This window comes from Chinchilla lanigera, unplaced genomic scaffold, assembly GCF_000276665.1.
Source record: "Chinchilla lanigera isolate Chin_1 unplaced genomic scaffold, ChiLan1.0 scaffold00007, whole genome shotgun sequence".
Lineage (NCBI taxonomy): Eukaryota > Metazoa > Chordata > Mammalia > Rodentia > Chinchillidae > Chinchilla > Chinchilla lanigera.
This window is the reverse complement of record NW_004955408.1, coordinates 409,756-432,325: the sequence shown is the minus strand read 5'-3', so window position 1 is coordinate 432,325 and position 22,570 is coordinate 409,756. Positions and strand designations below refer to the sequence as shown.

The 22,570-nt window shown below is 43.7% G+C and overlaps 1 protein-coding gene across 3 annotated transcripts in view; it reads right to left on the bottom strand.

The window, feature by feature from the left end:
* Positions 1-1,687: 1,687 nt before the first annotated feature.
* Positions 1,688-22,570, bottom strand: part of Mapk9 (mitogen-activated protein kinase 9) — a 39,545-nt gene continuing 18,662 nt past the window's right edge. The window contains exons 5-11 of one of the 3 annotated variants that reach the window (XM_005376005.2): positions 15,737-15,902; positions 14,703-14,774; positions 10,230-10,412; positions 8,909-9,033; positions 7,702-7,765; positions 6,796-6,867; positions 1,688-4,766 (exon numbers count right to left, since the gene is read on the bottom strand). In XM_005376005.2, coding sequence (XP_005376062.1) covers positions 4,624-4,766; positions 6,796-6,867; positions 7,702-7,765; positions 8,909-9,033; positions 10,230-10,412; positions 14,703-14,774; positions 15,737-15,902 — 825 coding nt within the window. In that variant the 3' untranslated portion in view covers positions 1,688-4,623. Of the gene's footprint in view, positions 4,772-6,795; positions 6,868-7,701; positions 7,766-8,908; positions 9,034-10,229; positions 10,413-14,278; positions 14,351-14,702; positions 14,775-15,736; positions 15,903-22,570 lie in introns of all 3 variants that reach the window. The other 2 variants (XM_005376004.2, XM_005376008.2) reach the window with 2 other exon arrangements.

The window sequence follows — 22,570 nt, the reverse complement described above, 5'->3', positions numbered from 1 at the left end:
AGTCCCTATGTTCCTTCTGATGTCACATAACAATACGGACTGACAATACTGGTGGAACTCAAGAGTGATGACTTCTGTATTTACACCCAAGTGCTGTGTATAAAGCTACTAAGCTGGGGAGAGAGGGTGGCAGAGTGCTCCTCCAGGTTCTGCTTCCGAGAGCACAAAGCATCCGAAGCTGCACTTAGAGTGGGCTCTTAGTGTGGGCTCCACTGGGGCCCAGGACCCTGCTGAAAGTCTGCCAAGATCTGTGCTCATGCTACTTTGCTAGGGAGAAGTTGCCAATGGATTCTCACAGGTGTTATGAATAGAAGAGAGTAAAGGAAGACTGGTGAGAACATGCAGAGGCCTGTGGTCAAGAACAAACCTCACTTCATCATGCCAGGCAAGCTGTGCCCCTTCTCTTGAGCTACAGGCTCCTCAGGGTACTGTGGAGGGATTCGTGAAATGATTTTGAATCCACCTTCTCATTCCAAAACACCTAGACAAAGAAAAGGAAGAAGCAACCGCTCAGGCTCACAATGACCTGGGGCCTCAAATGTCTGGTCTTTCAAATCACAGAGGAGCAGGCAGTCCTAGGTCTTGAGGACATATGGCCAGTTCCTACCCAACAGCTGTGACAGATGCGTTCCTCTTAAATTACGGTCACATTCAATTGCAAGGAAATTCGACTGACTACTCTTTCACTGTTATTACTGTTTTGTTGCTGGTTTTCCTGAATAAAACCAAAAAACATCTGCCAGGAGTGTTGGTGCACGCCAGAAGGATCGCTATGAGTTTGAGACCAGCCTGGGCTACAAGGTGAGTTCAAGGCCAGCTTGAACTGCATAGTGAAGCCCTGTCTCAAAAACACATAAACTCACACAAAAAACCCCATCATATGACTGCCTTATTCTTAGGTAACGTTATCTTAAATTCACATGACTCCTCACATAATCTTTGGGACAACACTGAGTAGCTCATGGCAATGTTATTTTGGAATATTAGCAGCCCTTCCCCCCAAATCCCCACCCTCTCCACATGTACTGTTGCAGTTATCTGGATGTTGTCCACTGAAGGTGGGAGAGGGGGTACGATAGAGAAATGGAATCCAGACAGATGTCAAGAGTCTTCCAGAGACTTTAAAAATAAAACTGATATTCACCTATCTGGAATGATTCTACTTCTCTTAAGCAGAGAAAAGAAAATGAACGATGGAGGGCCTTGCTATGCCAGTGGACTTAAGTATCAGACATTCTGAATCGCTCAAAATTACAGTAGAAGCAAGGTAAAGGCATCTCACCCCACGCACAAAACTATAAGCACATAATCACTGTCAGTGATTTTAAGTACTGTGAGTAAAGACCGATTGGCAGATTTTCCTGGTTACACCTTGTGAGAAACCAATGATATTAGTAAGTATTCCACTCTGCACTTGCATGTTTTTGAACTCAAAACTTACTGCCTTTGCTTTCAAACTTAAGATTCAGAAATTCGCAGAATATTTGCAATAAGAGAATAGGGAAATGTTCTTGCCTTTCAATTTGAAAACACTTGTGAATACTGACTGAAATCATGAAATTCCAACACCCACCCGTGTTCATGTTATGTAGAGTTGGGGAGATAGAAAGAAACGGTCAACTGTCACTTAAAAATACACAAAGACTGGACATGCTATATATATTTCTCTTTTAAAATGTAGTCTGTATTATTTTTCACCAATCAAAACACACATAATATATTTTATTATAAAACATTAGGCAATGTTACTTTTGAGATATGCAATCTGAAAGGTCACACCTGTATTTACGATCAGCATGAAATACCAGAGGAGTTACATCAGAAATCAACCAGATGAACTCATACACTGTCATCATGACGTACACAGCGTTCAGTCAGATTAAACCAATGTCCCATTCAGTGTTTCAGATACGGCTCCTGGGTGTCAGCAAGGGGCCCTGCCGAGGGCTTTCTTCTTTCAGCACTGGGCTTCCAAGTTTCCTGTTCCAAAGATACAGCCTGGCTCCATCTACAGGCCCAAAGCTGTTGGACGCCGTGTAGCCAGTGTTTCTAGACTTTCTCCTACCTGACAGGATTCTGCCTGTCCAGGGGAACCTGCATGTGAAACTGAGGCCCAGACACAGGAGGCAGCCACTTTCCTTTGGACTGAAAACTAAGCCAACAAAAGAAACAAACCTAGTCCAAATTCCAGGATAATCAGAAATTACCTGGTTTATAAAAATACAAGTCCAAAATAGTTACTTCCAGGGTTGTGTACAATATAAATTACAAAAATAAAATAGAAAAGATGAAAAAGTTGAGCACATTTTTCAGTTCTTTATCCAACATCAGCACTTACCCACAGAGATCAGGTCGAAACTGCCGCACTGTGCCAGGACCCTGGCTAGTCTAGGTGCAAGAGGAGGGCCCTGAAACCGGGGTGAGGTATTTCTACAGAGCTCTGTGCCTGTCCTGGCCAAAGGTGCCTCTACCTGATGGGAGAGGGTCCTGGCAGGAGACCCAGTCCACACCAGCAAGGGCTCCCTCAGTGACAAGAGGCCTGCTGGATGTGCAGAGGAATGGATGAGCAGAAGCCACTCTGCTGGGGCTCCTGCTCCACTCACTGGTGTGGCCTGGCAAGTTGGACCTGCCAAGCCCTCTGCATGGCGTGCCTCTACCCGCATAGGGCAGACGATGCAGTCTAAACGCTCTCTTTTCTGTTTTTTTTTTTTTTTTTTTTTCTTTTTAAAGATAGATTTAGTGAAGTCTTTTAAAAGAACATGTATTAGAGAGAAGGCCATTGTAAGATGTTTATATATGTATAGTGATAACTTTCTTAACTGTAACAGCAGGCCTCCAGAATTAAGTAATCCAAAACTATGTAATAGGCATTTCTTCTGCCTCCATCCAAGTTAGCATTTCCATTTTGTACTTGAAAGTGTCTCAATGACACGATATAAAACTATTTCTCATTTCAAGATTACTTTTGTTCATCAAGGGCTCCAGTTTCCAGTGGTAAAACCAACCATTAAGATACAACTGGTACAGAAGGAATCATCTACTTCACATCATATGCTTACGATAAACTTTCTCATCAAAGCTTCTCTTCAAGACACATCCTATAGAATGCTGACCAAACAGCTTCCAAAATAATTAAACACAAGCTATGAATCGGTAACAAAGTAAGCTCAAGGGAGACAACATTCCGAGCACAGATAGACAGGATGTGATAATCGTAACTCCACTTCTGCAGTAACACGCAATACTCAGTATCTTAATGAATTCTGAATAATTTACATATCAGGAAATCTAGAAGTATCGATTTCAGGTGAGCAGTTTTACATCAGAAAATACTCAGCAATGAATCACTCCTCTAGAGGGTATTTCCCCTGTACTCCTCGGAAGAGTTTCCCAGAATGTCCCTGGCTCCCCTTCAGAAAAGGAAATGCTCCTTTAAAATGGAAAGCAGGCAGCACACAGGCCTTCTCAGTTAGCCTGGCATCCCAGCACACACGAAGGAGGACTCGCCTGGCTTCTGTGGTGAAGGGAGAAAACCGAGCCAGGCTGCGATGCTGGCAAACGAAACTGCCGCTTTGTGGAATCACCATTTCCCTCTGAATGACGGAGTGAGGAAAGGACCAGCCAGCTTCTGGCACAGGAAGCACTTACTTGGTAAACGACTGCAATGGTCCTGAGAGACCATTTTATAAAGCTCTACTCTAATAGGCGAAAGATTCACAAGTGTATTTGCCAGTGTGTTTATTGAGATGGTGTGTTGTGTGTCTGGTAAAGAAGGTGAAATTCTAGGCAGCATTTTAAATTAATCATGAGTCCAAAAGACCGAACAAGGGAGAGACAGAAGGGAGACAGGAACTCCAAGGTGTGCACTTCCCGAGCAGCATAAACAGAACCGGAAATGTCGCCATGCAGTAAAGCTGATGTACAGTCACACCAGATTCGACACTTCAGAGGAAACAGTGCCCACAGAACAGTCTTGGTTTTACCAGTGACAATTCTCAGTTCAAAATATCACAAATTTAAGGAAAGCTGTATTTTTATTTATTAAATAGATTTAATTATATTCCTTCTGAAATACAAAAGATAGAATAAATCATACCATCAGAGAGGGTAAGATATGATAATATGATGGTGGCCAACTGATACACATAAATCTATTTTTTGACAGACAACAAATTAATTAAGAGGATAAAGAGATCATTCTAGACGCAACACTACCTAGAAGATTATTTGGTATTTAAATACTGATTTCCAAAGTGCTAGGTGGGCAAGTCCAAGCAAGCATTTGTGGTCACATGCACGTAAGACCCAGCAGTCACGGATGATGAGAGACTGTCACCACGATTACCATACAACCTGGAAAACTTCACCTATTCTAATTGCTCACCTGAAATGATCTTGAACAAAATCCCTAACGTGTGGCTTGTGCATTTTTCTTCAGACATAATCTGCTTCATTTTATAATCTAGGCAGGCAAACCTATTGGAACTGAGTAGGGGCAAGGCATTGTGTTTCTTACATGCAGAACACCGGGTTTTTCTATTTGGTTCCATCGACTCCCACGCATTTCAGGACCATGGAAGCAAGAGTTCCTCTGCTGATAACAAGTCTGCTCTTTCCAGCTTATCATCGACAACCTTCAAGAGGTCCTGTGGAGGCATCAAGACTGCTGTCTGTGTCTGAGGCCAGCGTCTGCTCGGTGGACATGGACGAGATGTCATTGATGGAGGACGACTGAGAAGGCGTGGCGTTGCTACTTACTGCTGCATCTGTGCTAAGAAAACCAAACAGAGTAAAATCTGAGGCACGACATGGCTGCAAACTCAGGCAACAAGACTCGCGGCTACTTCTTGGCTCTGTCGGTTTGCAGTCTCCTAGTCCCATTAGTACAAGCAAGAGGTCAGATAACTGTGTATCTGGAGCTCTTCCTTGAGTCTGTCTTCAGGTCCAGCATTGCAAATTGCCCCACGGCATTTGCCCCATGGCATGCTCCTTCTCTACCCAGTGACTGAGCGCATTTGCAGTCATGTATAATCATGTTAATTACTTTTACAAACACTTGATTTCAAACAGGTCTTGGGCAACTAAATTAGATAAAAATATTATAGGCAGTCAGATAGGGTTAGGCCCTCAAAGGAGCCAGTGCAGAGGACCAGCTACCTTATAACTGTGGGAGAGACACGCACCTCCACTGTGGGCCAGACCTTACGACAAAGATAAAACAAGTGCACCCATATACTTCCTAAGGATAAACACCAGGGAGTGATATTTTAACCAGGTATCTATCACCTTGAGAAAGCCAGGAAGAGCCACTAACCCCACCCCTTACAAGAAAAGCCCGTTCTGTATTCATACCCACTTGCTACATGACTTGCTTCCCCATTTGATTCTGATTTAATCAATTTTACCTGAGCAGTTATACTCATAATCTCATTGTTTGACCACAGTTTTGTCTCACCTTATACCCACCCTGTAATTTTCCATTTTTCCCACCTTGGGCCCGCCTCATGTTGTGGATTTGCTCTATAAAGATCCCTAGAGAAGGCAGAGTCCTTGGCAACCCATCCGGAACCCCTTCTGTCTCTCTCTCAGACAGAAGCTTTCTTTCCCCCCAGTAAATATATTCTGCTCTTAACCTCTGTTGTTCCTAAAATTCATTCTTCAGTCTTAGAAAACACAAAATCATACCAGACATCTAGCAGGTTGGGAGTTTCTTTCCCCTATAGCAAAAGGACACAGCTGAATTTATCCTAACAGTATCACAAGAAGCTTAAGGCTGAATAGGATTCAAGTGTCATCAGATATATTCACTGTAATATAAGCAGTTAGGGGGGAAAGTATCAATATTCAAAATAATTCTTTGTGCTAAAAATACTTTCTAAAATAAAAACTGTACACCAAAAAAAGAAACAATTTAGTGCCATCTTATCCATTTAATTTTTGCTTTATGAACTCAGAAAACTGACATAACAATTTCTGAAGACAAATGAAGCTATCCCATTTCCTATTAGCCATGTTTTAGTCTGGTTTGAGCAAAAACAAAACTTTTAGGCGTTCACAGATTAGTGTTTGCGGTTTTAAATTTACTCTTAGTTAAAGAAGCACCTAGATTCTTGTTAACATTATATAATCTCCAGATGCCTAACACATACTCATGCTGAATACAAAATAAAGACTAAGAAGAAAGCTCTGTGTTTTATGTATGATTTCAAGTGGGAACGAGAAAATAAATGTAACTGAAGAGTTTCCTTTAGTAACCTGCACACAGATTAACACCATTAGTACAAGAGTACTGTCTCCCAGAATCACATGATTATCTAGTAATGGGTTTCTAGCACTGGATAGGTCCAGTTTAAAAATGGGAGAATTATATGAATAATTTTTTCAGAAGAAAACCAAATCCCATTTTACCTAGATTTGTATTAACATTCTTTTTAATTAAAAAAAATTAAAAACAGATTAAAAAAAATGGATAGGACCAGTACAAAGAAGGTTGTGAATAATGAAAAGGTTTTAAATTCAGTTTCTTCTTCTATAAATGCAGCTGACAGCAACTGTCACAAGGATGAAACAAGAATGTTTAAAATGCAGTTAGTTCAATTCCTGGAAGATTAGTAAAATGTTAGCCACTGCCACCACCAAACTACCAGCGCAAGACAAAAAGGAGAGGCCAATTCACACAAACAGCTTTTAAATCCACTGGTGGCCATACAGGCATTTAACACATTGCTGCCATTTATAAAAGTTGAACAGGCAAAGACAACATTATATAATCACACAACTAAAGCAATCACTAACCTGAAGGTTGATCTTTCACGACACCATTCTTGCTTCTTTCTTCCCAATCCATTACTTCTTTGTAAATTAGCTCTTTAAATAGAAATGTAAGTTAAAATACTTTGTCAGTTTCTTTACATCTCTAAATTTTGCTTCCAAACTAACTGAAACCATTCTAAGGGCACTGTGACATGTTATCTCAAATTGTGATATACAAAATTATTAATACGGTTTACCTAGACCAAAACATCTGTATTACGATCCATTATATCTTTTCTTTTCTTTTTATTGCAGTGCCATGAATTAAACCCAGGATCTCATATATGCTAGGCAAGACCTCTACCACTGGTCTATATCCCCAGTCTTTCAGTGAAACTATTAAGGCATCAAAAATGTAGGGTTATTCTGAATCCACATAGAGATTTTACACACACACACACACACACACACACACACATGCATACACACACACGGAGAAACAGAAGCAGAGTAGCGCCACCTGAATGTGCTTCTTTCCATGATTATTTGTGGGTTCTCCAAATGGAACCAGTACCCACATATGGGCTACAAGCTCCTCTAGACTGGGCAGAAATGAATCGACACACCTAGGTCTTATCTTGTCTTCAACTTCAGTTTCCCACAGCTTTCACTGACAAGAACAACAAATTGTCTACCAATATTTGATAGTGTAAAATCATGTGAAAAGCCCTTATAGTTCACCCTGAAGCAAACAGTCTGAATTCAGACAAAGTCCTTTCTAACACTGTTATCTCCAGTTCTTTCTCTACTAGACAGGGTGAGAAGGGGTAAGGGCATGGCAGTGTGTGCTGCCCATTCTAGAGGGGCCGGTCTTAAAAGAATGAAGAGCCTCTGCTTTGCAAGATTATCAGAATGTCCTAAGAAAGGATCAAATCAGGCTGCCTTTACCTTTCCACTCTTCGATTGCGTGTTCTCTTTCTTCCAACTGGGCATCGTAAATCTGAGGTGGTGGCTAAAAATTAAACAACACGTGAAGGCAATAGTTGAAAGAATAAAGAAGCATGAAGTAAAAGTAACACTACTTGGAAAATTTCTGGTGTACTTACTAATGGATTTAGTGTTTTTAACATGATTTATTAAAGATTTTATCGTAACTGTGGTACGATATCAGTGTCAGAATCAAAATAAGGAAAAATTAACCCAAAAAAGAGAGGTATTAGTATTAATCTTCTTAATAATCACGTGACCTCAAGACACTACAGACATCTGTCCAACGTAATTACAAAATTAATAACCACAGGCTGCTTCCTGGAGCTGCCTGGGCCAAGCACTGTGTGTGAGCTGCAGAGGTGCAGTCGCTTATCACAGTGCGCTCCAGCTTCCCATTTCTTCACGTAGGACTTTCAAGCCCAATCCCCAGCTCCGACTGTTCTGCAAGACTGCTCCCAAGTCCCATTCTTCTGATATCAAACAATGTTTAAAATGGTGGTTAAATCTGTAGCTCAGACATAAAATATGTTTCATCCATGGCACGGCAAGCACACACCTGTGCTTTTCACTTCAGCTGGTGGTAATCAGGCAGGCACCTAGCACAGGAAGCCGGCAGGAGGCCTGGATGTCTTGCAGAAGGGTAAACAAATCTGTGACTTCCAGCAAGCTTCCCAGCCTCTCTGGCTGGGGCCTATACAACAGGATATAACCAAAGCTCATGGATGCTCAGTAAATTATTATTATTATACATCAGCATTTGCATAAATGAAGGCAATTATTATTATTATTTTTTTGAGACAGGGCCTCACTAGGTAGTGCGGGCTGGCCTTGAGCTCACTTATGTAGCCCAGATTGGACTCAAACTCATGGCAATCCTCCTGCCTCAGCCTCCCAGGATCACAGGTGTGTGCCACTACGCCTGGCAAATGAAGGCAATTATATTTCCACACCATTAGCATGTTCACTCCTGAGGTCCTCTGAGCTGCAGCCTCAAACACAAGTGCCCCCAACGGGGTATGAACCCAGGTCTCAGCCCTTGGTTCTTTTCATAGTTAGGAGCCCTAAAGTCTACAACATGCTATCCTTATTTGGCACTAAGGCTAACAGAAGAGCAAGGACAGTGACCGCTGCCTGTCAAATGAGGCTTTTCCAAACCAGCACTCACCGCCTCTGCTTCAGCAGGATCATACCACACAGTAATGTAGGGGTGGCGCAAGGCTTCATCCACAGAGACCCGCTTGTCGGGGTCGATCACTAACATGTTTGATAGCAGGTCTCTGGCTTGGCTGGCTGGGAAAACAAACACTAGATTAACATCCTAGTGCCGCTGATCCAAAACAAAGGAAACCACTCCATAAAGAACTAAACGTGACAGCACAGACAGATGAAGACAAACTGACGTGAAGAAACACTCGATAGTTTCCAGATGGAGAGTCCAACAACTTTTAAGAAATAGTTGAATGGCCACTCTCACAACAAACCAGGTTTTCAGCTGGTTGTGTGCCCTGCACGTGAGAAGGGAGCAGGGGGACCTGGTGTGTGGGTGGAGGGCACCAGGCAGCCTCAGACCAGTGTCCAGTTAGGACTGAGGCAGAGAAGCCACGACAGGAAGCGGCCGCGTGCTGAGCTCAGGATGGCGGTGCCAAGCATCGGGGGAGTACTTTTTCATGTCACATGCAGATGAAATCGGAACAGACTCTCTGAACCACACAATACTCTCACAGCCCACAGTACACTTCACAGATGCCTCTGCTCTGCCACTATCTGCGTACAGTGGTTACAACATACACTTTTTTTTTTAAATCTAGAGATTAGTAGTTAGGAAAAAGCCCCAATAAATTTAATAATAGTTACATATGAGGCTTAGCTGGGTTCTGACAATTAATTTCACAGCAAAGGAAAGACTGGGGCTTTTCCAAGGCACAGCTTACCTTGATATGGTGGGAAATAAATCTATTTTTGTCATCAGGCATCATAGTTTAGGGTGCAGGAGAAGAGTAGGGAGGACCTTATTTATTTATTTATTTATTTATTTATCTTTTTGAGGCAGGGTCTCGCCATGTAGTTCAGGCTGGCCTTGAGCTCACTTTGTAGCCCAGGCTGGTCTCGAACTCACGATGATCCTCCTGCCTCAGCCTCCGAGTGCTGGGATTACAGGTGTGCGCCACCACGCCCGGCTCTTAAGTATTCTTTATATCTGAAATTTTTAAAAATTCTACCTGCTGACAGTGTAATATAAGATCTTTAGAACTGCTCTGAGTATTTTAGTTTTGGCCAAAAACTTCAGTTAAGCTGTTGCGCTGAGGGCAAGACTTTAAGCCTTCTCTCCATACTGCCTTCATACTTCAGCTCTGTAGCCTACAATTGACTTTACTTCAGGGTGTCCATTATTTTACAATTTTATATAAATTTTAGAATATAAACACGAAAAAAAAAAGTGTCACCTGGATTAAGAAAACAAGCATTAGAATAAAAGGATATCTTACTTTTTATTTTGTCTCGTTCAGATTCTGATGGGAATATCCAATCTGGAAAGAGTTCTTCAAATTTGATTCCAGGATACTTTGGTCGATTTTCTACATAATTTCTTACAGTTGGTTGAAGTTTTTTCATGAACTCCGCTGATGGTGTTCCCAGCTGCTCAATAACTTTATTCCACTGATCAATATCTAAGAGTTCTCTTGAGGAAAATACAACTGAAATGCCTTATATTCATGTTACATATAATAGCATCATTTGAAGAAAAATTATGTTTCTACTTATGGACAAATAAGTGACCCATCCCACTAGGTCAGCATTTTGAAATAATACTCAGGTAAGGTTTGGCTTCCAAATTAGACTTTTTGTTGTTGTTGTTGAGACAGGATCTCACTGTGTAGTTCAGGCTGGGCTTGAACTCACCTCCTGCCCCAACTTCCCAAGTGCTGGGACTATAGGTATGCATCACCACACCTGGCTAGACTACTTTTTAAAACTGTTAGACTCTATATATTCATAAACTATAACCACAGTTGATTAAATCAATACAATGAGATCTACATAGCTTTCTATTCTAGTTCAAAATAAAGTTATGAGGGAAATAAACCTATGAGAGAAATGATCAAATGTGAAATTAAATAAACATTTTTTTAAAGCAAGATGAAATCAATTTTCCTAATAAAGCTACTAAATATTCACAGCTCTTTAAAGGACAAAGGAACTTAAGAAAACTACATGACCTCCTAATTTTATAGTTGGCCCACTCAAGCCCTGTGGACAGCCTGGCCAGGTATGGCATAATGAGGGAGGGGGCAGGAACCAGGGCTCTGGCCTTTCTCTCCTTTGGCCTACTCCTCTCTCACGGCACCATATTCCTTCCTAAAACCAGCATGTGACTAAGCAGTGACAGCTTTGAGGCCATTCTGTTTCACCTGGCATTGACTCATTCCAACCATCCGTATAATATCCAGTAATGTATTCTATTTCCTTTCGAAGGCATGACCTAGGTTTGAATGCTGCACTAACCACTCAGAAGGTGCAGGGAAGTCAACCTTTCTTGGGGGCAACTTCCTTTTTTGTACAATATCAATAATACCAGCTTTGCCTGGCTCACACAATAAGGCTTGGCATAATTGGGGTAAAGTGAGTGGAGAGTGATACTGAAACTATAAACAGCTATGTAAGAGCGCAAAAGCAAACAGCTGCTGAAAGAAGTGACTAAGGAAGGTCTTAGAAAAATGAACTTCCATCCCTGTGAAATCACCTACGGCCAGACATATGATCTCAGTTCTTCCAAAATGTTATGCTTTAGAAGACCTGCTCAGGAAATGACAAATTCAAATCACTAGCCAATTCTCCTTTATTTCTGTTTTGAAGAGTTTGCCAAATCAGAATGATGCATACATTTATTTACCTATTTAGCAACATGTGAAACCTAAATCACATCTATCTCTCCTCATACACTTTCAACATTTCTTCCTGTGCTAACTCCTAACGTGGAGAGGAGCCCCACGCAGGCCCTGCAACACGCCATGCCAGGGCCTGTGCTCTGTCAGGTTCGGTGCTCTGTGGCTCAGCCCCAGCCTCCCTGCAAGGAGGAGAGCCTGCAGCACGGTGCTCTGTACTAGAATGCCCCAGGAACTTTCAAACATGGTGCCTTCTGTGCCAGCACACCAGCCAGTTTCCTTTGACAACCCTCAACACCTACTAGGTATCACTCCAGTGCTCCTGTTCACAGTAAAATTCCTTTGAAGAGTGACCTATACCTATATCTCTAATTCCCACTCTTATTCTCTCCTCAACAGACTCTCACTGGACGTTCTTCCCGTAACTCAATGAAAACTGCCCATTTTCACGGAGTTATTTCTAGGCCGCCAAGGGCCACCACTGTATCTGAGATTCTGTGCTTGGTCCTCACCTCAGTCCTTGGCCCCTTCGGTCTGTCCCAGCACTCACTACCAGCTCAAGGCTGCAATGCTACTGACAGACCACTGACCCCTCTCACTTGTCTACCCTGGCCTCTTCTCTGAATTTTACTCTGGGTATTTGTACTGAGAGACGTCTCCAAATCGCTACAAGGCTCTCTGCAGGCAGATGCAGGGTTCAGGGCCTGCTCCCCACCTGCGTTCCTCCCAGCCTGGAATGAGCCTCTGCCATCTCCCACTGGACAACAGTGGTGTTGCTTCTGCCCTGCCTTGGTCATCTCCCTCAACTCTGCTGCAGTGACCCTTTTAGAACCTAAGTTGACCAGCAGGCAAGAAATGGGTGGGTGCTTGGTAACCACTGGGTCATTCTTACAAATGCAGGAAGAAGGGAAAAGTCACCTGAGCCTGGTGCACATGCGGGTGTACGCAGACATTACTGTCCTTGGACTCCCTCAACCCAGGGGCGAACCACGGGTTTCTCATTTTACAAGGGTCAGAGAGGCCCTGAGTTGCTCAAGGACACACAGCCACCCCAGGGCAAGCCTGAGCTTGGGTAAAGGGTGGCCTTGCTGAAGTTTTCTCTTTCTCACAGTCCAGAGTGGGACAGAAGTTCTTTATCTACCCAAGGCCCCAAATCTAGAGGAAATCTCTGAGAACCTTGGTCTGACTTCTAGAATCCTTTTACATCTTCCAAAGTTTCAGTGTAATGTTTGAAAAATGATGTTAGTCTCTGTGTGAATTTTGAGAATAGTATTAGGTGACCTTACACATAAACCATTAATTACTGACGTTACAGTATGTTAGATAAGGTAGGAATTTTAAATTATTAAATGTACCAAAAAGTACCAGCATTTTTCACTTTTGTACTTTTTGGAAAAATATTTATTTTTAAATAAATAAGAAAAGTCACAAAATGAGTTAGTGTTGAGACAAACTGAACATTGGCTGGATATGTTTAAATTATTAACCTTGAGTATACCCCAAGTTTTCCTTTTTTAATTGAGTATTTTACAAAATAAAGACTCCTTATTTATACTTTGAAAGATCTGAATCTGAGGTGAAGCTATCAAAAACTGCTAGAAAATTTATTAGGACAAAAGAAAATGCTATATTTAACTTTATATATGTACAATCTATGATATGTAAATGTAAAGGAAAGTGAAGTGACAATAATAGAATATTTTCATTCTATGTGTTGTGAAGAATTTAAGAAAACTGACTTCATAAAATTGTAAAAAAAATTAAATTTTCATGAAATGTATGACAAACTTTGACTATAGACCTCAATTTCCTTTAAAACCAACCACAACCTGCCCACTGTAAAGACCATTTTTAAACTTTCATACAACAAAATCAAAGAGCAATGAAAATAGTAAGAGGTTAGAATACAAATGAAAAGGGGTTTATGTAAAGAACCATGTTAGGGGTAAAAAATATTAAAGACAGAAGAATGATTGTGAGAAAAGAAAGTATTAGAACTTTTATGTTACCTACCCTATCTTTACACTATATCATCAATGTATTTGTTGACCACAACGTGAGTTAATTTTTTGCATATTTAACTTTCCCAGTGTGTCACAAAATAACCCTCGACACAAACTTTAAAAAAGAAATTCTGTAATATGTCAGTGGAATCACAAATTATTCCTCACAAAATTTTCATTTGTACCATTTCCATGTGGGTCTCACAGAATGTGCTTCAGTTCTTACTATGGAGGAAAAAATAAGATATACCAATAACTAACAAAATACATTAACTAAATCATATAAACCATTTAGATGGCAGCTTTCCTAGCTAATCTAATACGATGAACTAAATTATAATATGGCATCTTCATTTAAGTATCAGAGCAGACTTATTAAAGAGCAAATAATTTTTTCTATATGTCCAGTATTTTTGATAAAATTAACAGCTAACAGAATTGATTTAACTTAAATTTAGATCTCAACAAAATCATCACAGTTGAGTGAACCACTTGGTTTGTGATGCTAAGGGAACAGACGTAACAAAGACCCCTTGGAACACTGTTTGGCTTTGCGGCATTTTCCTTTGCACGTTCAGGTGAGCAGGTGTGATCAAGCTGCCCTTGGCATGGAAAGCATGGCAGGGCCGAGGTCCTGGGGAAGGATACGGTCAGTGCCTTGGAATATCACACAACCTTTCACCAGCTCTCCCATGATGCAACCCACTGACCAGATATCAACTGAAAATAAAATGAAATGATAAAATTATGAAGGCCATGAACAAAACAAAGGTGAGGAAAAAGGAAGTCTAACAGCGTACTAAACACACAAATATGGAAAAATAAATTGCCAGCTAAGGGTGAACTTTTTACATAATTTAAATGATTGCTGACCTCTATTTTAGCTTTCAATGTGCAGCAATCTGAGGTTTTAGTGCCAAAGAGTCCAATACTTTACAGCTTAAAAACAAAAACAAAAAAGAACAAAAACCAGACACAAGACATGCCTATAAATACAAAGCTTTCAGGGCCACGTCCCCACCCAACCCCCAGCCTCCATGGCCAATGCTGGGTCTCTCCCTGTGAAGGATACAGTCTCTTCCTGGGAACAGGACTTTATGGAGGACCATTTCTGCCATGATGCACCCGACCGACCAGATGTCCACTACCAAACACCAGGTAATTAACAACCAGCTAGTGAGTCCCACGCCTCTTTTCTCCAACCCCCTCCCAGGCAAGGGCAGACCCAGTACATCTCAGCAGCTCCTCAGTGGGAGCTTGTAAAACACTGACCCCACTGCAGCTCCTGAATAGTCACTTCCTAAACTGTCACTTCAGAGAGGCAGCAGTGCTGCGCAGCAGTGGGCTGAACCCAGGTGGGCTTGCTGGCTGGGCTCCAGGCAAGGCCTCGCTCAAGGGCTCCACGGGGTTCGTATCCTGAGTGGGGCCCCGCTGAACTCCATGCCTCAGCCAGCACAGGCAGAGCTACCTAAGTGTGGGCATGCATGGGGTGAGGTTAACAGGGATCTGATGAAGCACCCCGAGCTGCACCTCTCAGGGTAGGAGCACAGTTTACAGAGAGTTAAATATGTTCACAGCTAAACTGATTTCAGAAGACTCAAGCAAACTTGCACTCTTTTTTTCCCAAATTAAATATGTTATAGCTCAACAACTTTGTTAAAGGCTACGTTTCAAAATGCTTTTATATTGCCAGAATAAGTGAAGTTCTGATGCTAAAAAACACTAATTTTATATAAAAGACAATGTGCTGCATCAGTCCAGTTATATCAGGTTTGAAAAATTACCAAGGCCACCCTGTAGTTCTGGAAATTGGAATAATGGCCAGCCACCTGCGGGTTGGGGCCTAGCGGAGGCCCAGAAGGCCCTGGGCACTGCTGGTTACATGGGTGTGCTCAGGGAAGCTACACCTTAAGTGTGTACACGGTTCTATACGTAAAGTAAGTGATGCTTAACCAATGGAATAAAAAATGCATGATTTCTTTTTTGTGGATTATGATAACCTGTGAAACATAGTCCCCACACTGTATTCTGCACAGTGCGAAAGCTAGTGATGACCTCTAGTGCTACTCTGAAACCCCACAGGCTCTTGCAGTTCTGTCTACTCACCGTTCTCTTTGTAGCCCATGCCCAGGATGACTTCAGGGGCCCGGTAATACCGAGTTACCACATAGGGGGTCATCATAAAGTTGGTGCATGCTGTCCGGGCCAGACCAAAGTCAAGGATCTTAAGGGTACAATCTGATTTGACTACAATGTTGCTAGGCTTCAAATCCTAGGAAAAAAATCATTTTTAAATAAAATGAACCAAAGCATGCCAATGGCACAGTTTCACGACTGAAGTCTGTGAGCAGACAGGGAGGAGGACAGGCAGAACTGACCCTGAGATTGGAGAACAATTTTGGAAACTCCTATTCTTAGACTTCAGGTGGTCCCCTTCACCCCACTCTAGGGCCGGGCCTGGGAGCCTAGGTCACTGACTACAGCTCCCCGGCCCTGCAGGGTGCCCCGCACACATCCTCCTCCCAGCCAGCGCTCACTCTGCCCTCCACACTGGTCTGGCTTCGGCTCCAGCCTTTCGTCCCCCTCCAAGGCCCTCACACTCAGCAGTCGGATCTCACTGCTCAACAGCAATGTAATGCCTACAATGTCTAATTGACATTTTCTAGCAGCCATATTAATAAATGTTAAAAGAAACAGTTGAAATTAATTTTAGTAATATATTTTATCCATCTCAGTATTCCATAGGGTTATCATTCTAGAGTGCAACCAACATAAAAATTATTAACGAGCTGTTTTACACTCTTTTTGGTACTTTAGATCAGTGTATACTTTAAAATTGTGGCCATGTCCTGAGTACTCAGAGACCTCTTATGGCAGTACAGGTCCACAATTCCCTGGCCTGAGATCTTTCTGTGGCTCCTTCTCTCTGTGGAGAGGATTCCAAGATTGCTCATCTCAATTCTTTTCCCCTCACAAGGACTCAGTCCTCCCTCACCCATCACCCCTGTTATTGGTGCCCAGCCTGGGTATAGCACAAAAGAAACAACTCTCTCCTTTTCTCATTCCTACTTCTCTTCCTGTCCCCAGCGCCCCAGGACTTGGAGCTTGCCTGACACAACACAACACTGTGTGAGAAAATGTTCAAGGAGTGAACACATAGGTCACGCTGTATCACACTACCAGGGCCTTAACACAACGTCTGCTTTTCCTTCATAACATAAGGGGCTTTCTTCGTGCTGATCCCTCACACCCTCTCCTCTTCCCCAAGCCGCAGGAATGTGACTTCTGCCTGGGAGTCCAGACTGCAAACTCTAAAGCTGTGACTTCTAAACAATCCACACCTCTTTTTCTCACGAGTGTAAACATGCAGCTGCAGTGTCACACTGATAGTTCACCACCACATGGCACAACATGGAGTACTTTAAGTGTAAACGTCAGGGTCCATAAAACTGCTCAGCACCTGACTTGAAAAACTCCCCAATATGCAGGAGTGCCCTGAGACAGAGATGCTGGGAGGTTATTAGCACAAGCAGAAAGCTACTTAAAAACTTTGTCTTAATACAATTATGTTTTCATACTCTTAAATGCTTTCTAAACTTCCTGGATTCTGTGACATATAAAGGGTAAATATATAATGTTTAAAAATGCAATGATAGTATCTGTCCAGTCCCTCTAGTCTACCTCAGGGAAAAGTGCAAGTGCATGCATCTCTCAGTGTCAGTGGAGGACTGGTCTTGGTTCTAAGACCCCCATGGATACCAAAATCTATGGAGGCTCAGGTCCCTTACATAAAATTGCCATCCTCCTGTGTACTTTAAATAAATTCTAGGTGATTTACAACACCTAGTACAATGCAAATTCTAGGTAAATAGTTGTTACACTGTATTGTTTAAGGAGTAACAAGAATAGAGTTCATGCATGTCTACCTCAGATGCAATTTTCATCTTCAATACTTCCGGCCCTCAGTGGGCTGCATGTGGGATACAGAACCCAAGGGCATGGAGGGTTGGCAGAGGTCTCTGGTCTGCAAGCTGACCTACAACTCACAGCCCAGCCACATGAACAAGGTGACAGCAGCACTGGTTCTACCAAGGGCAAAGGGCAACAGTGGAAACCATCTTTACGTGCCAGCTTGATGAACCCAAGTGATTTAAAACACATGCCCACCACTAACAAGGCCACCTGCCAGGGAGCTGTGGGTACATGCTGATTTTGCTGGAAGGACACAATTTATTGCCAACTGTGGGAAAGCTAGGATGATAAAACACGGTTCTGGGATGCCTGTGATGTGGACAGCTGTCCTTGCCTGTGGCCCTCAGTGCAAGGTATCACAAACAGGACTGTGGAGGTCCTCACTGCCTGCCAGTGGGGAAACGGGTAAAGGGCTCTTAGAGGCTTCCGAGGGCTCTCCCTGTACCACAGACTCCCCAGTCAGCTCCACAACACTGTACGTGAGCCAGCGTTCCAAAGCTTGGCAGTAAAGACACTTTGCCTCTTCAAATCTCCAGAAGCATCACAAAGAAAGAAAGAAAAACAAGCTACAGAAGACCAGTGACGCACAGGTCAGGCTTAAGCCAGAGCAGGCTGTGAAGACAGCAACGGGAGGACGGCACCTGCAGGTCAGGGCAAGAACAGCGGAGCGGAGGGCTGAGTGTGGTCACTCCCACCGACCCCACCGCTGCTTTGGCCCCCAGACTCGGGCCACTGATGGAAGAAGTGTCCTGAGGGATGGCCCTGTTCATCAAGACTGGTATCCACTGTCTGGATTTCCCTGTGCCCCCAGGCTGGTTCTCAGCCAGGAACTGAGCAGGCAGGAAGGACTGAGGCAGCTCCGTTCCGTGGGACACTAGAGTCCACTGTGGTGACTTGAGGACTCCACGGTACAGCCAAAGCTTTCCTGGAGCGCCACTGTCCCCGCAACTGTGTCCTTGTCCTTCCTTCCACCTGCCCTCCTCCAAGGAGTAAGGCCTGCACTGTCCTCCGACAGCTTCTCCACCTCTCCACCTTGCTCCAATCTGCACATTTAATTCACCGTCGGCTGTGGATGCTCTCAATGGAAAACCCAGCACTCTGTGGGGCTGGAAGTGGCAGAAAGTCCCGGATTCCCACATTCGCCCCAAAGACAGGCACCTGCTGCTTCCTCACCTTAGCTGCTCTATTAACTGGAAATCGTGAAACTGCGTTTTCTGACTCAGGGCTCACAGGCACAGTCCTAGCTGATGCACTGCTGCGGGGCACAGGGAAGCAGGGCAGCGGCCCAGCCTGAAGACAGAGCTCTTCAGTCAAAGTCTCTGTTCTGCCCAACCCACGTAACCCTAAAAAACCAGCAGCCATGCTTCCGTCCTCTGCAGGTGACTGGGAAGCATTTTCTGGAAAAGCTAATGGCCCCCAGAAAAAGACCTGCAGACAGAGATGTGCGTGGCTCGCTGCTGCTCTAGAGAGAAAATGATTCATCACATTTTCTAATCATGCACTCAGAACTTCTAACGCTTTAGACCTGAATGTGACCAGACGGCCAGGGGTGGCTACACATTTGGGAAAAAGCTTTCCCGTGACAGAGACGATGGAAAAGGAACTCGGAAAGAGGAAAACGATGCAAGAGTGAAAAAAAACGAACCTTCAGAGATGGGAGTGCACCCGCGCGACAAGAACAGAGTGCTACGAGACAAAGAGCTGTCAGGGGTAAGAGTACAGCCGCCTGGTGCTTCACAGAAAGCGTAAAGAGCAGAGTAAAGCGGGCATTCTAAAAAATGCAAATGTCTTACTGTAACATCTCTAGACTGAAGGAGCATATGCCCAGCACAATTAATGGAAAATCGTAGTCCTTATCAAGGAAAGGGATAAAGAAATAACTTCAGATTTTCCCAGAGACAGAACCACAACAAAACTAGGGCACCATGAAGGACAGTAACATGGCACTGGAAAGCTCCAGAGCAACACCAGGTGCCTCCCTACGCTGGGGTACAGACTGTAGGCACTGCTCTGCGGGCAACTAACGTGTAACTAAGAATTCTACATTCAGCCAAACTGAGAATCATGGCAGACGCCAGAAGACAGCTTCAGGCACTGGAGGCCTCTGGAGACTTCCACTGGCACTGCAGACTTTCCCTCCTGCACACCGTTTTTGGTGCGGGGGTAGGAGGAAGTACTGGGAATCAAACTCAGGACCTCACACTTGCCAGGCAGACACTCACACCATTTTGGCGGAAGACACTTCCCATTAAGACAAGAAAATAATCGGAGACAGAAAAAAGACACAGAAGGCTACAAGGAAAGTCAGGATGTGGGAAATCCAGCATGGGAGGGAGTACGAGAGAATCCCAGGAAAATGCTGGGTGGGCTCTGGGGGTGTCCAGGGTAACCCGCTGCATCAGGCACATGGGCAGCAGTCCAGATGGGAGCCAGACTGAGCTCCAAGACAGATTTGCTAAGAAGATGAAATACCCAAGACGGCTGGGTGCAGTGAGTGAAGATTTAGACACCTGGCAGAAACCCTAAGGCTATATTAGCAATAGAACACAGAGTATTACTTCCCCTTTAAAACAAACACTTCCAACTAATAAAGGGTTGTTGCTGGGCAGATGGTGCACACCTATAATCCCAGCACTCAAGAGGGTGAGGCAGGAGGATAAGCATGAGTTTGAGGCCAGTCTGGGATACACACTGAGCTCAAGGCCTGCCTGAACTGCATAACGAGAACCTATCCCAAAAAGACATGAATGAGAACTCAAGGCATAACATGTTGAAAGGGAAAGAAAGTAATCCGCGTAAAAATACAAGGCTCAGCTGTAGAAAACATGTACGTGGTCATAATGATGTGAAACAATACTGGGCCAAGGAAATTAGACTATAACTAAGCTGCAAGGGACAGGGAGAGGGGAGGCAGCAGGGACGAGGGCTGGGTCTGTAAATGGAAACCCAACCATAACCTTATGCCTCAGACTCGAAAGAGATCAGTGAACAGAGGCCTAAACACAATACTTCATGATATGGAGATAAACACTGAAATAATCAGCTTATAGAACTAAAAGTAGGGGTCCAGCTCAGTGGCAGAGCGCTTGCCCAGCATACATACTGCCCTGGGCTCCCTCTCCACCGCCACCGAACAACAAACCTGAAAGACCTCCCTCTAGGGAGCCAGAAGTGAGGAGGAGGTGGGGGACCTTCTACCAATATTTGCACAACTATACACTAAGGACACAGGTCAGCAGCTGGTTTGGCACATTGCATGGCCATTACACATGAGATGCCCTGGTCTTCCAAGTACTGTTAAAAGGGACACGGGTACAAGCAGATGCACTGGCAGAGCTGTGTTTGTGTAATCAGAAGGGAAATGCACAAAACTACTATCACAGGGTATCTCCAGGTGCTACGAGGGGGTTAGGGTATTTTCCTTTACTCTAATTTTGGAAACTATATAAAATAAAAAGTGGTGAGATTATAGTATAAAACTACTTTTCAAGTAATAAAAATTTATTCTTAATGTGAAACCACTTTAGCAAGTGAAAGTATAGGTGTGTATCTCTGGGCATGGTGCTACAGACAGAAAAAAGGACCGGTCCAGCTCACACAAGATGATGAACAAACTAAGCAGTTAATTTAAGGTTCTTCGTCTGTAGGATGTGGCCAGGGTGGGGAGGGCTGGCTGCAGGGAACTGTCATCCTTTGCTTGATATACTTGTGTGCTGTGTGGAAGTTTTTCTTAATGAGTGTGTACTGCTTTCACAAACAGATGCAAATACAAGAGGGCACCGGAGAGTGCCAGGAAGTGTGAGACCCAGTGGGTTGAACAGAGTGCAGGGTGGGTGACAGGGTCCTCTCAGGTCTTCTCTGGCCCTGTCTGAGCCGCTGTCCACAGGAGGGGACCCTCAGGGCACACATGTGCTGCAGCTCTTACGAGGCCTCCATGAACGGGGCAGATCCTTCCCCACTTATCCCTGGGCCCAGAGGGGGAGAAACAAGTAAGGCAAGTGGTTTCTCCTTCCCAACTAATGGGGCCTAACAATCTAGGAAATTATTCTAAAGCATGAATTTTTTTAAAATGTATTTAAGAGATATTAAGAATGCTTTATATTAAAGGTCTAAGAAAATTTTAGAAGGAGAAATAGAATGGTTCATCTACTTTTAATTTAGGAGCCTAATGTTATTTTGGAAACAAACTTGCCTCCATAATTTACATCACTTTAACTGACCACTGGGTGGCGACAAAGGCTACACTTTAAGCCACCGCACTCGGCAGCAAGCTGAAGCTCACAGTGTACTGGCCCTGGGAGGGTGAGGGCGCCGGCACTAGGGTGGTGGTGGCGAAACTTTTAGAGCTCACTGATGACAAATGACCTGCTGTGGCACACGTGCCATAGACTGGCCAGTGCTGCCCTCGGGAGATGCAACGGCCTTGACACCAGCCTTGCACCGCAGGTGTGAGGCTCCAAGCGGCCAGGCCTCTGGCCTCTAATCTGCTCGAGGCGACATCTGTGCTGTGATGGACCCCGCGGTCCTTGGCACCTGACAGGTATGAAAGAATCAACACCACGGTATCTACCTTTCCTATCCCAACGGGCCTCACTGTCCTCCTCTCTTCCCCACGGATTTCAGCTGAAAGAAAGCTTCTCAGTTAGAATATGAAGTCCAGTCCTGTCAACAACACTGGCACAGCACGACTCAGGGAAGGCTAAGCATATATATTCCCTATTAAACTGCATTATGTCTGTATCTAGTCTTCCTCAACACTTTAAGTGCTTAAAAAAACCGCATCATGATGCTCTACTTATCCAGCAGTACAAGTCAAAAGGTAAGAGAAACCTATTAGAACCAGCGTAGGGGTTCACATTACGTCTCCTGGTTTTTAAACGTTACTTCATCACAATTCAGGAAGCACTATCCTACTATTTGGCCTCTAACTTTCCCTCACCCCAAATCTAAATTTCTTGTTCATTAAAA